Genomic DNA, 18524 nt, shown 5'->3' on the forward strand with positions numbered 1-18524 from the left:
GTGTTTCAAACATAGTCTTTTGTTATGATGAAAATGCAACAATGAGTCGGGTTATGTATTCATGTTTTCTTCCATAGCATGAGGGTTCATCTTCTCTTCATGCTCTAAAGCTCCATGCTTCATGTTCCATGTTCCATGCTCCATGCTCTATGCTCCATGATGCTTAAAAAATAAATCAAAAATAGTGAAGTACCAGGAATTCTTAATAAAATATGCAATCGACCAAATAATTAACGAAATGGAAGAATTATGAAGTGGAATGCTACGAAAGAATGGAAATAAACATGCAAAATAGGTGCATAAAATGTACCTATCAAACCTCCTCAAGCTTAAGCCTTTTTTGTCCTCAAGAAAAAACAAAATGAAGGATAACCGAAAGAAGATGATATGCGACTAAAAAGAAACTAAGATGAAAAGAACGGAAGGAATGAAAAGGACCTAAAGGGAATTAAGAGTGAATGCATGCAATAAAAGATAAACTAAAGAAAATAACATATGTACAAAAAGATTAACACATATTCAAAGATTTTTTTTTCAAACATCAATGTAGTAAAAAAAACAGGATTCAATCCAATTAACCTCATTGTGTCATACAGTCGAAGGTGTACCTGTCGTGCCTTGAGATAACTTGACATTAACCCCACAAAGATATATAACATTTAAAATAGAATTTTTAGCCACTCCCTAACACAACTCAACAAAATCAAAAGTTACAACACTTGTTCACTTTTACCTATATTGGGTTAGCATACGGAATAAGTTATGGTCTTACTCTAGTGAAAACATATGTTATGAAAAACATGCTCAATCATCTTCATTTTACAAAGCGTGACAATGACGACTCCAACTATTTGTTTACTAGCAACAATCGTTTTTCAAAAAAATCTTTTCTAAAAATATTTACCCAAATTGGTTACATGTTTCAAAGCACTTACACCAGTCAAAGTAGTTCACAGTCAGTCCCGATGTCATAACTTCAAGTTCAAGTCCAATGGGATCTTTTTATAGCCAAAAAAAAAATTCCTAGTTATATTTATTCATGCATCTAATGTTGTTGTGGAATTTTCCACTTATTGACTTTTTTTTAACTCATTTTTTTCTTTCTTTCTTTTCTTTTTTTTTTTTTCTTTTTTTTTTTTTTTTTAACTCTTTATATTTTCTACCTGCACATGTCCTTTGAAGTTCTGTTCGCAAGGGCGCACTATCAAAGTATCTGAAGATGCACTCATGGTTAAATGTCGGCTTAACGTGATATAAACATAGGAGTACAGTTGTGAGGGAAGAGTACATATATACATGTTTAAGTTATTTGCTTGGCCTAATTCTTTATATTTTTATCCTTGAATTTTTCTATTGTTAGGACATCTCAGGGTCTATTACCGTGAGAGACTCTTAAAGTATTTTTTGGGGGATTGATTAAACATGTAAAGACTCGTAACTATAGTTGGAAACCATGTCCCCAAGCAGGATACTTAGTATGAAATATGTAGAAATGAGTTTTTAGAGTGTTGGAAGGTTCGGGTCACTGAAAATTTAAATTTATTTTATGATTCTTTTGAATTTGGAGTTTGGGTATGATTTAGCACTTACTACTCATAAGACTGGTCGTGTTTTCCAAGGGCTAACCTATACCTGTAGTTATGCTTCAGTGTTGATAACCTTATCATTTTTTGCATGAGTAGCTTCAAGAGACATGTTTGTGTGTGATTAGATTTCTTTAAGATTTTTTAAGAAAAAACGAACAAGTTCTAATCTCAAGGTACGACTCATTTACCACTTCAATTGATTCAAGAAAATTATGTTTCTTTAGATTGTTTTTTTAGATGCAAAAAGGTAAATTGCTAAAAACAAAAAATCTTTTTGGAATTTTAATAAATGAAAACTAAGAAATACTTGAAAACAAAATCTTTTTGTAACTTTTTTTTTGTGATTAACAATGCGAAACGCAAATAATTGAAAATATTTTTGTGAATTTTTTTATTGTTTTGAAATGAATGCATGAAAAATGAAAATAAGAAAAGTAAAATATTTTTGGATTTTTTTTTTGGAATGTTTTTTTTTATGAAATGCATGTGGAAACTAGAACCTAATGTACAATGACCTCTCCCCAAGCTTAAGATTAAGCATCATCATCGATGCTCGGAGAGGGTAGGACAACCTACTGACTGGGGGGAGTCCAATGCTGTTGAAACTGCATAACCTCATAACGGTTATTTTGTACCATTTGTGTCAATTGCTGAACACAGGCATTGGTTGCAGATAAGTCTGTGTGAATGTCGGCAACATCTTGATCAAGGAGATCAAAACGCCTCATGTATGTGTCATGGTACTGAGTCACCCAACAGGCGTAGATGTAACAGACGGTCTCTACCGAGGCGACAAAAGTGGACCCCCTGTAGTGGGAGGAGTTGAATGAGATGGAGGAACATGGGGATTAGCACGAGTGTCATCTTCATGGCCGATGATCATTTGTTCGGGAGCAAACGGGGGCCTTGGAGCGTGTGGAACAAAATCTGCAGAATTATAATTTGGTAGACACCACCAAGTCCGAGTGATGCCCTATTGGAGCTAGTGGGAACTGAAGTCACCAACAGGAACCCGAAAATAGGGTTCACCCTGCACCAACCATGTGAGACTACCGTTTCTTTCTCTGCGGAAGAAAGATGAGGCTACAAGGACATTGGATGTGATGGTATTGGAGCCTTGTGTGAATTTCTCGAGATTAGGGCACTTGCTCTAAAAAATCTCGACTCAAGTAAGGCAAGTGGCAAGTTAAGTAATAATTGTGGAACGGTGAATAGGGATGGAATCGCTAGTGGAGACCTTGAGAAGTTTGGAAGCAAGATAAGCGACAAAATGTGGTTTCTTCAAGTTGATGATCGTGCACCAAAGAATTTTTAGCTGCATCTTACAGGCTCTGCTAACGTCTTCTTGGGGGAAGCCAATATTAGCAATAATTCGGAGAGCCACCCTTAATACCAGGTGGATGATTTGGGATGCTTTGACGGATCGAGCCTTACACATATCAAGTCTTGTGATTTCTTTCCAAAAGGCATTTGCTTGGGTTCTAAAAGGGTATTTTCTCCCACATGTATCCTAATTTGGGACCATAAGTATTGTATGTAGAAATCCTATAACACCCTGAAAATTTTAAATTTATTTTATTCATTTTTATTTCATAAAAATGCACATTATTCTATATAAACACTTTTTATTTAAAAATCATCAACAAGGTTTTTACAACATTATAAAATTCCAGGATCTGTATTCATTAGTCTTTTCTTTTGTGTGTGTGTACAATCGAGCCGCCGCCTTCGCGCGATTCTGAAGAACCTGAAACACATAACACATAACACGGTAAGCACGAAGCTTAGTGAGTTCCCCAAAATACCACATACGGCACATACGCCACTCAAGGCTACAATATGACCCTCCGGTCAGTGTGTCTCAGGGGAACCCTCCAGTTCCGTATCGTTGGACCCTCCGGTCCAGTCTGTATCGTTGGACCCTTCGGTCTGGTCTGTATCGTTGGACCCTCCGATCCGGTCTATATCGTTGGACCCTCCTATCCGGTCTATAAACTCCGCATAGCATAAATCACAAAGACATGATGCATAGCATATCACATATAACATAATACTTAATGTAAGCACATAAGATCCTCCGGTCACACATAACTACCACTCAAGGTAACGTATAGTGAGAAGACTCACCTCGGGTAATTCTCGAAAAGTCTCGAACTCGAAATACCGATCTAGCCGCTGCCTAAACACACAAATAAATAACTCTAAATCAGCAGTGGCTCTCAAAGGCGAGACAGGTCTCGTACAATGCTTCCCAAAAGGGAAAAAGACCATTCTACCCTTCCCCTGGCCCAATAATCTACTGGTTGACTAAACCCTAAAAGTCAACGGTCCAACTTTGACTAGACTCATCGAGTCAGGAAACGACTCGACGAGTCCACATGCGAAATCAAATTCCTCACAAGGTCTCACTCGACTCACTGAGTCACCCACCCAACTCGTCGGGTCTCCACTGATCACGAAACTCGGGTAAACTCGATCAGACTCGTCGAGTCCTCCCGTGGACTCGGCGAGTCTCCTCCATGAACAAAATCATCTGACCTTCTGAGGTCGAATCTGTTTCACCACCTTGCAAATCTATCCTTCTAGCACCCACAAATCACATAAAGGTCTAAACTTTACGTCCATGCATCATGATTAGAGCCATAAATGAAGAAATAGCCATCTAAATGGAAACCTAGGCTCAAACTCTCTATGTTACTGCATAAAGCTTAACATAAGGGACTCTCAGGACCTCCCATGGTCCAGATTTAAGGCTTATTCCACATTGGGACCTCAAACATTCCATAAACCCTTAAAAGGAATGGTTAAGAATCCTTGGATTCATGAAATCAACATCATACAGGAGAATGGTCCGATTTGTTACCTCAAAGTGAAGCTCCAGGCTTCATAACCTCAGTACATCAACCCCCTCTGGTCCCTCTTGCTAGAATCTCATCTTCTCTTTAGAAATGATACACTAAAATGCTCAAGATGGCTCTTCTTTACTCTCTAATCTCTCAAGGATGATTTAGGGTTTCTCCAGGGTAAGGATAGCCGCAATTGAAGACCCTAAGGCTCTTTACATAGGTCCCAAACCCAGAAAATTAGAGTTTTATAAAACAGCGCAGACTCGCGGAGTCCACTCATGAAATCGTCGAGTCGGTCATTAATCCGGATGAGAATTCGCGACCCTACTCGGCGAGTCTATGCACCAACTCGTCGAGTCCCTCCACAACTCCAAAATAAACGAATCAAATAATATACCTGAGAATCCGGATGTTACAATTCTCCCCCACTAGAATCAGACTTCATCCTCGAACTCTCAATCTACAAACATCACTGGATGTTGCTCACGCATCTCTCACTCCGGATCCCAAGTCAACTCTGACCCTTTCTGATGCCGCCACTAGACCTGCACCAAAGGCACTTCCTTGTTCCTCAAAACCTTGATCTTCCGATCCGTAATCGCCACCGGTCTCTCAACGTAGCTCAGGCTCGCATCCACCAGAATATCCTCTAATGGTACCACTGCCGACTCATCGGCTATACACTTTCTTAGCTGTGACACGTGGAAGGTGTCATGTTTCTGACCCAAATCTGCAGGTAGCTCCAAACGGTAGGCTACCCTGCCTACCCTTGGGATCACTCCGAAAGGTGCAATATATCACGGCCCCAGCTTTCCACTCTTCCTGAATCGGATCACTCCTTTCCAAGGAGAGACCTTCAGAAGCATGAAATCGCCGACCTGAAATTCGAGCTCGGACCGGCGCCTGTCCGCATAACTCTTCTGGCGACTCTGAGCGGTCAACAACCTCTGTCTGACCTGTTGAATCTGCTCGGTTGTATGAAGTGCAATCTATGTACTACCCATCACACGTTACCCTACCTCTCCCCAGCAATTGGGGTCCGACATCTCCTCCCATACAACAACTCAAAGGGTGGCATACCGATGCTCGAATGATGGTTGTTGCTATAGGAAAACTCATAGAACCTCAACCCCATAGTTGAACTTCCATGGTTACCCATGACATCATTCAGAATGTCTCCCTAACTTCCTTCTCGTGTCAACTATCTCGGCCCAGTGACGCATAAGTCACAAAATTTCTTTACCTCATATGAAAACTACAATCCAACCGAAGATCGACTCACGCATGACACTTGACATCTAAGGCTCAAGAATTTCGTGCAACTCACTGTACTATACCATCCAAACACTGAACCTCTGGTCTCAATTCCATATGACAACTAAATTTTCAGAAGAGTACTCATTCTCTGAATCTGAAACCTCATATCGCGTTCCCGACGCATTACTAAAATCAAACTCATCTCAAGAGTTTGATCAATCCCCGGGTTGGACCACTCGCCCCAAGAACCACTCGTTTCTAGACTGATGACTCGCAACCCACACTTAACTCACCCATCTACGACAACCACAATTCCATCCAGTATAACCATTCCATACAATTAAGATAACCACAATCTAGTCCCTGATTTAAGCATCAGGTTTCCATATCTCATATATTTGGGCTACCCAAGCCAAATAACCTTTCCGCGTTATGTTCTGATCATAGAATAGTTTATCCCAACATTCTCTTACTGACTAGAGAGTACAACCACCCTCGCAGTATCTCAAACCTTCCCTGATTAGTGCATGCTACGACTCCCTGTGGCATCACTACAACCTCTCTCTGATCCGTGAGTACTACGGCTCCCCGTAGCATCACCCCAACCTCTCTAATCGGTGAATATTATGGCTCCCCGTCACATCACCCTAACCTCTCTGATCCGTGAATACTACGGCTCCCCGTAGCATCACTACAACCTATCACCGATCCGTGAGTACTACGGCTCCCCGTAGCATCACTACAACCTCTCTCTGATTCGTGAGTACTACAGCTCCCCGTAGCATCACTACAACCTCTTTCTGATTCGTGAGTACTACAGCTCCCCGTAGCATCACCACAACCTCTCTCTTATCTGTGAGTACTATGGCTCCCCGTAGCATCACTACAACCTCTGCTCTAAGCCACTGAACTGCGGCTCCCCACAGTCTTACCGCACCAGCCCTTACCTCTTCATAATCTCATTTTGATGTAGATGCCTTACCGCGATCATGAACTCATGCCTTGCGGACCAGCCATGCGTAGGTGTACACACTTACTCAAACTATGCACTGATTTTTTTTCTGACAACATCCGAACACACCTTTCTCTGCTGCAAACCACCTTCCCGAATAATCTCACCTGATGTCATTTGGCCATAGGGTTCTCACCGGAACCGTATTCACTTGATATCCACTATCTGCCTCCACCTCACAAATCCAAAATAATCCGAACTTAACGACAGCACACCATCACAACATCCTACGATGCCTTATCTCAATCACTGATCTCGCACTCACAACATCATACACGGATACCGCCTCACTTCATTAGAATCTCGAAATCGATCCACATCTTGCAACACTTGCAACCTCGAAGTATTCCCCTTCCAAATTAAACACAGGACATCGCCATTAACTCGTAACTCGACTACAAGAACCTGAAAATTCACCCATTACCGATCGCTACTCATACCATCTTACTAATACCGTCTTCAAAATTAACTAACAGACCAATTTTTGCTTTTCCTGGTGAGAAGATCACATTCTGGATATATACATATCAACCTCTGTTGCTGCTCTTTGAACTCAAGGACTTAACTGGCTCGTCTTGTTTTACACACTGTAATTCTGACCCGAACAACCTCTCTGACCAACGGTCACCTGCCATAGAATCACTCATTCCTTCCTGATCATGCACGACAGACATCATCCCACTTGCACCTCGCCCTACCCACCAATTTAGCCATGAACCCATGAATCTGCCACATAATCACTGTAACTAGTCCTCTAACTGCCTCTGCACAATTCTCAAATCCCTTCAGCAATTACCTGGTTCTCCCCCACTTAGGGTTCGAACCATCGCCAATTGGCGCACTTTCAATCCATCCACATACTGCTTCCATTAATAACATCACATCTATTCTCTGATTGAGCTACACAACGCTTGATGACCTAGAAATACCAAACACTCCAAATCACAGACGCAACACTCATAACTTGTCCTCATGACTTCCTTTAACCATTCAGGACCTCATACTGCCCCATAACTGGACATCCCAACTGCCCCGATTCACCCAAGACTCTCCGTTTCCACCATTGGCTCTATGGTACAAGAAATACTTCACCACAGACAAATCGCTCAAACACCCTGAAAAGATCACCACTAGTACTACTCCACGACCTCCAATTTCTGGAACAACAAAACTTGATACATCATTCCCCTTCTCAAGAACGGAAACCACGTAACTCTCGCCATAGATGGTGATGGCTCATCCATCAGCCGATGGCTTGACTCGAACCCCGCTTCTTCAACAACATCATCCCACTTATACTTAAGCCGTGTAGTTTCCACTGGCACCTCACAAATAAAACATCTTAAAACGAATCCCATTTCTCTTTCAAGCATACTCCCTCGAACTCATTCAAATTGGCCCTCAATCCGCATACTCTCTCGTACCTGATCTTGGTATAATCAATAATGGCATAACTAGTAGGACTAGTAACACTAATCATCGTAGCCATGGTACTCGAAACATGTTGCTATCTCTCTGCCTGCTATAACTCATGGTTATTGAACCATGTTATCTTCTCTCAATCCACTACAAACCATGGTACTCGAACCATGACATCACTTCCCAACCTGCTTCTAAGCATGGTACTCAAACCATACAATCCCCTCTCATCTGTCACTGATCATGGTACTCAAACCATACGATCCCTCTCATCTGCCACTGATCATGGTACTCAAACCATACGATCCCTCTCATCTGCTACTTAGAATCCCAGGAACTTTCAATGTATCGAGTATGGGTCCTCTGCTTTCAGTAGTACGGGACCATACTACCTGCCACATCTACCTATACTTTCCACATAAATCATTCCAGATCTCCTAAGTAGCTGCTCAACCTCCTCACTTACAATTTCCACCCTGCTGGTCGCTCTTCCTACGAATACTCTCCATTATCTGCATACTCATCTAACAAAGATCACTTCCCATGCTCTTCCTAGGTTCCCACGCCTTCCTTCCATCAGCTTCTAAAGAACTCCTAGTGATACCAGCCGTCTACCTCCTGAATATCGTCATATTCACTTAGTAGCCGACTCCCATCACCGAGAATTCCACAAAGCACGAAGCAAGCAGTATTCTGGCATCGAGTAGTCCCTTATCAACACATATCACCACTCTAGGTTACAACTCCGCTTGCTACACTCATAATCAAAGACGTCACCGAGCTCAAGCAACTCCACCCCTCGCGGGTATCCGACTACCTTCTCGGAAGGCTCCTTAAATGCTCATCTAGGTATCTCTCCTAGATTACTCCTCTGCTCAAATCCTTCTCTAAATATGATTCCTACTGGATACTCATAATCCGCACATACACAAAAGCAACTCACAAATAACAATAATTCCTAGGCTAAGGCATCTAAAATCAGGCCACTCTAGCGCTAAAATATGAAATACCTAGCCTACTCTCTAGCATATATAACATTTCACATATTACTCATAACACACATTGTAAGGGTATTTTTGGGAAATCACCATTTGGGCGCTGACTGATTGTACACACTACTCATTGTCTCCTTCTCTTATAAATTCTCTTACTCGTTTTTAGAAAACCCATTTCTTTTGAAAACCTTTTTCTCAATCCTCAGTTTGAGTCCGGGCATACCCGAAGGTGTACCTGAATCCCTCAAACCAAGGCTCTGATACCAACTTGTAACACCCTGAGAATTTTAAATTTATTTTATTTCATAAAAAATGCACATTATTCTATATAAACACTTTTTATTTAAAAATCATCAACAAGGTTTTCAGAACATTATGAAATTCCAGGATCTGTATTCATCACTCTTTTCTCTTGTGTGTGTGTGTGTGTACAATCGAGCCGCCGCCTTCCCGCGATTCTGAAGAACCTGAAACACATAAGACATAACATGGTAAGCACGAAGTTTAGTGAGTTCCCCAAAATACCACATACGGCACATACTCCACTCAAGGCTACAATATGACCCTCCGGTCAGTGTGTCTCAGCGGAACCATCCAGTTCCGCATCGTTGGACCCTCCGGTCCGGTCTATATCGTTGGACCCTCCAGTTCGGTCTATATCGTTGGACCCTTCGATCCAGTCTGTATCGTTGGACCCACCAGTCCGGTCTATATCGTTGGAACCTCCGGTCCGGTCTATAAACTATGCATAGCAAAAATCACAAAGACATGATGCATAGCATATCACATATAACATAATACTCAATGTAAGCACATAAGACCCTCCGGTCACACATAACTACCACTCAAGGTAACGTATAGTGAGGAGACTCACCTCGGGTAATTCTCGAAAAGTCTCGAACTCGAAATACCGATCTAGCCGCTGCCTAAACACACAAATAAATAACTCTAAATTAGCAGTGGCTCTCAAAGGCTAGACAGGTCTCGTACAATGCTTCCCATAAGGGTAAAAGACCATTCTACCCTTCCCGTGGCCCAATAGTCCACTAGTTGACTAAACCCTAAAAGTCAACGGTCCAATTTGACCAGACTCATCGAGTCAGGAAATGACTCGGTGAGTCCACATGCGAAATCAAATTCCTTACAAGGTTTCACTCGACTCATTGAGTCACCCACCCAACTCATCGGGTCTCCACTGATCACGAAACTCGGGTAAACTCGATCCGACTCGTCGAGTCCTCCTGTGGACTCGGCGAGTCTCCTCCATGAACAAACTCATCTGACCTTCTGAGGCCAGATCTATTTCACCAACTTTCAAATCTATCCTTCTTGCACCCACAAATCACATAAAGGTCTAAACTTTACGTCCATGCATCATGATTAGAGCCATAAATGAAGAAATAGCCATCTAAATGGAAACCTAGGCTCAAACTCTCTATATGACTGCATAAAGCTGAACGTAAGGGACTCTCAGGACCTCCCATGGTCCAGATTTAAGGCTTATTCCACATTGGTACCTCAAACATTCCAAAAACCTCTAAAAAGAATGGTTAAGAAACCCTTGATTCATGACATCAACATCAAACAGGAGAATGGTCCGATTTGTTACCTCAAAGTGAAGCTCCAGGCTTCATAACCTCAGTACATCAACCCCCTCTGGTCCCTCTTGCTAGAATCTCATCTTCTCTTTAGAAATGACACACCAAAATGCTCAAGATGGCTCTTCTTTACTCTCTAATCTCTCAAGGATGATTTAGGGTTTCTCCAGGGTAAGGATAGCCGCAATTGAAGACCCTAAGGCTCTTTAAATAGGTCCCAAACCCGGACAATTAGGGTTTCATAAAACAGCACGGACTCGCCGAGTCCACTCATGAACTTGCCGAGTCCGGTCATTAATCCGGATAAGAATTCGCGACCCTACTCGGCGAGTCTAAGCACCAACTCACCGAGTCCCTCCGCAACTCTAAAATAAATGAATCAAATAATATACCTGGGAATCCAGATATTACAAATCCCAAGTTACCCACTAAGATCATTTAGACTCGGAAAAAAATGCAATTGCATGAGAAGGAATGAGAGACATTTGGCATTGTCATTAAATTCCAATGATTTTAAGAATTCAATGGTTGTGTTTTTATACAATTCCATTGGTGCCAAAGTAAGAAGACTCTACCAACCGATATTGCTAAACAGCCCAAGGACGCCATTATAAACTCCTAGTTCTTAGAGAGTGGGAGTATCTAAAAACTATTGCTGAGAGTATTCAGGGTCCTTTAGGTTACGGTAGCGGTTAGGGTACTAAAGAAAATTATGCACAATGGTGGTGGAACCATATTTAGATTCCAACTGTTCCTTTGACTTTTATGTTTACTTGAATTGTTCACTTCATCTTCAACCTCAAGAAAAGCTTGAACTCATCAATGGTGGAATGCACAATTTGAGATGAAAGCTTCCAATCTTCCTTCCAAAATAGCTTCCCAAGTTTTCTCTTCAAACCCTTTGCAACAATCTTGAACCTTAATACAAAAATCAAATCATAATTCACAAAGCAAAAACTAGGGCTTGGAAGGGAATTCTGATTTTTACCCAACAACGGAAGAAATTGACCTAGATGATGAAGGAGATCAAGTTAGGAATTGAAAATAACATACCTTTGACTTATAATGTTATATTACTTGAAGAAAAATCAAAGCATGATTAGGGCTTAAGAAGGAATCGGCCATAGAGTTTAGAGGATGAGAGAGAGACGCATGAGCGTGAGAGATTGGAGGGAAGAGACTCATATATATATATATATACACACACACACACACACACACACACACACACACACACACACACAAGGTTATAACCCGTGGAAACCACAGGGAGGTAAGTTACAAATTTTATATAGACCAAAAAAATTAATAAATGTAAAAAAAGCATTTGATTGTGGATGGTAAGTAAGTACAACTTTATTTTATTTAAAAAAATAAACATGAAACTTCAACATAGATTTTGAAATATTTCCTTGAAAACAACATTGGAAGTTTTATTAGTCAAATTACCATCCTTATCTAAAATCAATAACTTCAATCCTTCTCTGTTATATACTCTAGATAAAGCAACGTATAACTAGCCGTGTGAGAAAACCGGTTCTCGCAAAAAACAACCCAACCCTTTTTAATAATTGGCCTTGACTTTTATTTATCGTCATAGCAAAACAAACCGCTAGGGTAAATTGTCTCCTTTTGAAATTATATGGAATTTTGTTGTCTGAAGGTGTTAAAGACAACCTTGAAATAAAAACTCGATGCCCAATGTTACTTCCAGTTAAGACCACTGTTTCTATGGCATGGTTACCCAATAATACGACCTGAAGTCTAGTACCATTACATAACCCATTTTTCTGGTCGATATTTCTTAGTAACATAACCGAATCACCGACCTTTAAAATCAACTTATGGTTTGGAAAACCAGAGATTTTAAGTCCATTTAAAACATCAGGTGAATATAAACTCTCATCAAACTGATTGTTAATAAAATCTGTCTGGCAGATACTATCTGAACTGAGGTATTCTTTTCTTCTCCAAGAAACAATGAAAGCAGACGATCAATTATTTCTTGAACAACTTCATTTTCCGGTGCAAGTATTGATCTTTCTTCAAAATATTTGGGATCGTTCAAGTTGTCAAGAAATGATGGATATACAAACTTAATTAATGAACCTATAAGATCAAAAGATTGAGTAATAAGAAGATCTTCAGGAATACGAATAACTGCATCACCACCATTACAACCACTGGCATTTCCCTCTCCTATATCCAAGAGCCAATTTTCAAATAACCTTGTTTGTTGTATTTCAGACGGATCTTTTCCAATAGTCAATCTCATGTTCATCGTTAATTTTAAAACTTTGCAATTTGTCCATATATATGAAGAACTTAACGATGCGTTGACAATTTCTTATCTGCTACCATTAGAAACAACTGGTAGAATCTGTCTAAAATCACCTCCAAATACGATTACTTTACCTCCAAATGGGATATGTGAGTTGCTAACATTACCAAAACTTAAAACATCCCTTAAAGTGCGATCCAACGCTTCAAATGCATACTTATGAACCATCGGCGCTTCATCCCAAATAATCAGCGATGTTTGTTTTAGTAATTTGGAGGCATCACTATCTCGATTTATAGAACAAATAGAATTTTCAGTAAGATTTAATGGAATACCAAAGCAAGAGTGTGCTGTTCTACCTACGGTTAGTAACAAAGAAGAAATACCACTAGAAGCAATAGTCAAAATCATTTGTCATGTAGATATGATAGTTGTTGATAAATTCTTCCAAAGAAAGGTTTTCTTGGTACACCATAACCATAAACAAAAAACACACCTCTTTTATTATCTTCAATTGCTGCCATGACATCCTCAAAAACACCTCGTTGTTCATTTGTTAATGAAACATCAGTGTCTGAAATTCGTTTTGAAGACTTGTGATGTCATAAGATAAATCCTCAGCAATCAAATGATTATTATAAGAAGATACACAATCAAAATCTGGGTAAGGCATGCCTGTGAAGTTCTTGAGGGTGGAATTATTACGAAGTAGAAATGATTCAATCTCAAACAAAGTCAAGTTCTTCAATTGATGATTAGTAAGGGATAAATATGTACAATGGTAAATATAAACTTAGAAAAAAAAATACAAATATATAGTTTATATAAAAAAAGGTTAAAGTAATAAAAGCTAAGTATTATACCAGGAGACTTCAATTGGCGTCGTTGATTGTAAAAAATTTCATCTGAAAGGTATTCCCATGTATTTTCCCAAACAAATATTGGTCTTCCCAAACTATCATATATTAACATCATTAAAAATAATGACCGCAGGTAATAACCAGTAGCTAAATGGCTTACTTCTTTAATAGCTTCAATATAATCCTATCATCGTCTAGAAGCCCTAAAGCGTAACATGCATCTCTAAAAGTAGGACATATTTCTCGATTTACTGTTCGAATATCTTCAAAAGATGTTGGACCTCTGACCTTGTTTAAAAGAATTCTTAAGTAATATGCTTCACCAAGTTTAGGTGAAACAACATGAATTCTCCTAATTGAAAATCCTATTTCCCTTGGTTTCCATTTTCGTGATTTAGTTTTCCACACAAACTGTGTAGGGAATTCAACTTAAATAAGATATCGGGCTTGTTTATAGATCTTGTTACACTTAAGCCAAGATGTGAACATTGAAGATGCAACAGATGGTTTGTCAAGGATATTGTCGATATCATCATCTGGATCATAAATAACTTGTTGTTGACCAGGAAGATGAAAAAGAAGCCTAACCACAACAGGATACCTATAATGAATATCATAACTAAAAATTCTACATGATGCTTCACATGCAAATATATATATATCTACAATCATAATACTCTTTGATTTCGTCTACTGAATTATCAGTAGCACTTTCATTGTTCGATGGTATGACAGCAAGTGTAGCTCTATCAGGACCTTTATTGATATATTTGAATAAATATTTTATAGAACCATCTTGATTGCACCACTCGACATTAATGTGTCCTTGATATCTTTTTAAAAGGTCTTTGTGATACGTAACAACATGTCTGTTATCCAATTTGACACCAGAATTTTCAACAAAAGTTCCATCATTTCATTTCGCCTCAAACCCCGAAAATACTCATGTGAGGAGTATGGTATCTACCCGTAACCTTCCTTGAGCACCCTCATCAGACCATTTTGGAAACACCACTCACGCAGCAAGTCAAGTTCAAGCACAGAGGCTAGGGACAGATACGGTTAGCCTATCGATGTTAAATGTACATGCGAGGGTGGTATATAATTAAGATTCTACGGACTTAGGATGTGTGTTTCCGCCTTATCTCTTGTTACTTGTTTGGTTGTGGACCTGGGGCAGAGTCACCGATGTGACCGTCTTATCAATCTTAATTATACATGACTTGTGTACACAAGATAATGATAGATGAACCGGGTATGAGTCCTATCATGAACTTCAGGACAAAGGTTGCTCAAAGCTAGACGATAGCTTACATTTCATGGAAGAACCAGTCAAAATCATGGATCGGGAAGTCAATAGAACAAAACAAAGTCGCATATCGATAATGAAGGTCCGCTGAAATGCCAAGTGAGGACCTGAAGTCACTTGGGGATGCAAAGATCATTTGAAGCAAAACCATCCTCATCTTTTTCCGAGTCTATGATTTGTATTCTATGCTTGAATTTCGGGACAAAATTCCCTCTAATGGGGGGATGATGTGACAAACTGAATTTTTTTGCCTTGTAAGTCCATCCATTCAATTCAATCGAGTGTCAGACTCGTTTCTGCTATCTTTTAGCATCGTGTAGAGCTTGTTTAAGGGTTCTAAGCTCAATACAATCAAGTTATGGGTTTAGGGATGTGTCAACTAAAGTTCTTCGTGTTGCAATCGAGTCAAACACTCCATCAAAAGGAGTGTACGGCCGTACACATGAGTATACGACCATAAACCTATGTTGACCATACACCCACCCCGATATATAGAGGATCCCTTCATTTCCAGCCATTTCTTCAATTTCCAAGTCTAGAAATTGGATTTGTCTCTCAACTATCATCGAGTTCTTCATCCTAAATCATCAAAAAAGTAAGTGATTCTTATACCCTTCTTGATATCTTCGTTAGTGTTGTAAACATCTCTTGATCCATCCATGAAAACATCTTTTTATGTTAGATCTTCAAACATTCATCCATTTCACCAAGAACACCAAGAGCATACACTTGTTCTTGGTGGACGGGAACCCTCTTTTGAGACTCCGAATCATAAGTATCCTTTCCATATGCTTAGTATACATTAGATACTCTTATTTAATACCTTAGAATCGACCATTTAGCTGGAACAAAAGGAGTGTACGGCCGTACACCCTTGAATGGTCATACACACCTCAAAACACCCCTCAAGGGCCTCCAAAATGAGAGCCTAGTTCGTGATCTAGTTGAACATTAGACCCACTAGCTTCCCCATGGACCAAATCACCCCTTTTCCATGTTTCTTTCATGGGTGTACGACCGTACACTCCATGGCCGTACACTCATGGCTGCACACACACATTGGCCGTGAACCCTTGGCCGTACACTCCCTTGTATGGCCATAGACCCCTTTTAGTCAATCACATGTGATTGTAACACTTAGTTTCAAGTATTTCCTAGTCCCTAAGGGTGTTTCCTTCCATGTTAGTTGTCCAAAACACTAATTACATGCCTATATATGTGATTATATGTCATTTAGGACTCGTTTGTGTCTCGAGAATTCATTCGTGGAACTTCTCATCCCTACGCAAACCTTTAATCGAATCAAACACATAAGGTGAGTTCATACCCCTATATTTTTCGAGTTTTTAATGTTTTCAGGGGGAATACAAGTAAAAGCACAAGTAATCTTGTGTTTAAAAATATAATTTGGTTTATTATATTTTCCTATCGTTGGTATACAACGAACATAGAACTTACTAAACATGATGAACATAGTTTTGCAGACAGTTTCATAAACGTGTTAAGATACAAACTTTGCAAGCACAATTTTCAGAACAGAGGAACAAACTTATGAATTATAAAATAAAAGAATTGATGTTAATAAGAAAAAGGGTTTTCATAGTATTATTAGTGAATTCGTTGAGAGAACTACAGTGTGAGACGCCTTGTAAACAGAGTCTCCTAGAGGGAGAGCGTGAGTTTGTGTATAGATCTATACGGGAGTGACAATCCCACACCTTGACTATTAGCTACAGTCAACTGAGGGTGACAAACATCATTTTTAGCAACGTCCGAGTACGTCGTAATGTTGATCGTCAATAGTATGGTTATAAAAATCCATAGGTGAAACAATGACTCGTTCACGTAATAATATACCTAACAAACAGTTAATAGGGTTAATAACTATGTAATGACTTAATACATACATTAGGGTAATATGAATTTAACATCCGACTTGCAATGGGATGTGTGATCTCCACCCCATTTCCTGTTCCTTGTTTGGTTGTGGGCGTAGGGCAGAATCACCCAATCGACTGTTTGTTCGATCTAGATTTCTTTAAGTCATATGTATTGAGTGATCACAGGAGGGTATTAATAACATTTTCAGGATACAGGACACTACCTTTTCAACTAGTTCTATTTATGTAATAAGACTACTATACAATGGTTTTAATACAACGGTTTCTATACAAAGGTTTTCATACAAAGTTTTTCAAAACATAACAATACTTAAACAACATAAGTATGGTAGATACTTATATTCCAAGATTTGGAACATATAATTCAATAACGTACACTTAGGGAAAATATAGGATTTTCCAGGGTAAACATCGGTATTTTACAAACAGTTGGTTTATTATTCAAATAACAAGCATTCATTATTAATTCCATGACTCCTTAGTTTATGCATCCAGGTTACGTATGAAGAATACCTAATAGACTGTGGAATGTGTAGTTTCCACCTCATTCCCTATTCCTTGTTTGGTTGTGGGTTTAGATCAGATCCACACAATTAACTGTCTATCCGATATTGGTTTATACATAACTAGTATTAACTAAGAAATCATAGAAGGAATGGGTTAATCATGCTTTTCATAAGAAAATATTGGATTTTCTTGAGGAACAATATCAACAGATATCAAAGGATCAATACAATTAACTTTGTAAGTACCTAGTGAATACTTCAGAATTACGTACATGAGGGTCCGAAAACCAGTGGAATGTGTGGTCTCCGTCTCTTTTCATGTTCCTTGTTTGGTTGTGGGCTTGGGGCAGAATCATACAATCCATTGTTTGTTTGATCTAGATTGTATATGATTTGTTTACACTAAGTAGTCGTAGGAAGAACTAGCAAGAATCATTTTTACTAAGTATTTACTATATCAGAAAATGTAAGGTTTTTTAGGAGAAACATAACGTACGTTTCGAAATAACAAAGAACAGTTTTCCAAAACAAAACGCTTATGAACAGTTTTCCAAAACAAAATGCTTATGCACCGGATTCAAGAAGATGGAGCATAGTAGCTTCGAGTGTTTACTTGTTATTTACTTTTGGTGTCAATCATGTATAATTCAAATGAAATGTAAACATTATACTATTAATACAATGGTTGTTGTTGCTTTGATTACTATTATTCAATTGTTGTGATACTATACATGACGTCCTCCGCCCCCGAACGTTTTCACCGTTTCGGTTTGGGGTGTGACATTTCAGAATATGTCAGTATGGTCCTTTCCAAAATTTACACCATACTTCCAACTGTCCATGAGCAACCAATCTTTAGTAAACCTCAGATTGTCCTCGACAATTGCTTAATCATTTTAGTCATATCCAATTCTAGGCCTTTTCCCCTCTTAATGCCCTAGGCATTTGGAAAAT

General features: G+C 39.3%; 1 protein-coding gene across 1 annotated transcript; it reads right to left on the reverse strand.

The window, feature by feature from the left end:
- Positions 1-13060: 13060 nt before the first annotated feature.
- LOC145003117 (uncharacterized) lies at positions 13061-14766 on the reverse strand. The gene is made up of 8 exons (XM_078962258.1): positions 14712-14766; positions 14532-14610; positions 14356-14455; positions 14015-14265; positions 13858-13949; positions 13670-13786; positions 13491-13568; positions 13061-13353 (listed from the first exon to the last, which is right to left on the reverse strand). Exons 1-8 carry the CDS (start codon positions 14764-14766, stop codon positions 13061-13063), a joined length of 1065 nt encoding a protein of 354 aa, XP_078818384.1.
- Positions 14767-18524: the final 3758 nt, after the last annotated feature.

This window comes from Lactuca saligna, chromosome 6 (assembly GCF_052625555.1).
Source record: "Lactuca saligna cultivar CGN05327 chromosome 6, ASM5262555v1, whole genome shotgun sequence".
NCBI classification, from domain to species: domain Eukaryota; kingdom Viridiplantae; phylum Streptophyta; class Magnoliopsida; order Asterales; family Asteraceae; genus Lactuca; species Lactuca saligna.

Bases quoted from the DNA above. Each gene is read 5' to 3' on its own strand.
- LOC145003117 (XM_078962258.1), bottom strand. From the start codon at position 14,766: ATGGAACTTTTGTTGAAAATTCTGGTGTCAAATTGGATAACAGACATG. The intron at 14,456-14,531 runs GTATTATGATTG...TATTCATTATAG, and splicing joins TCAGTAGACGAAATCAAAGA to GTATCCTGTTGTGGTTAGGC. The intron at 13,787-13,857 runs GTATAATACTTA...TTTTTTTCTAAG, and splicing joins ACGCCAATTGAAGTCTCCTG to TTTATATTTACCATTGTACA.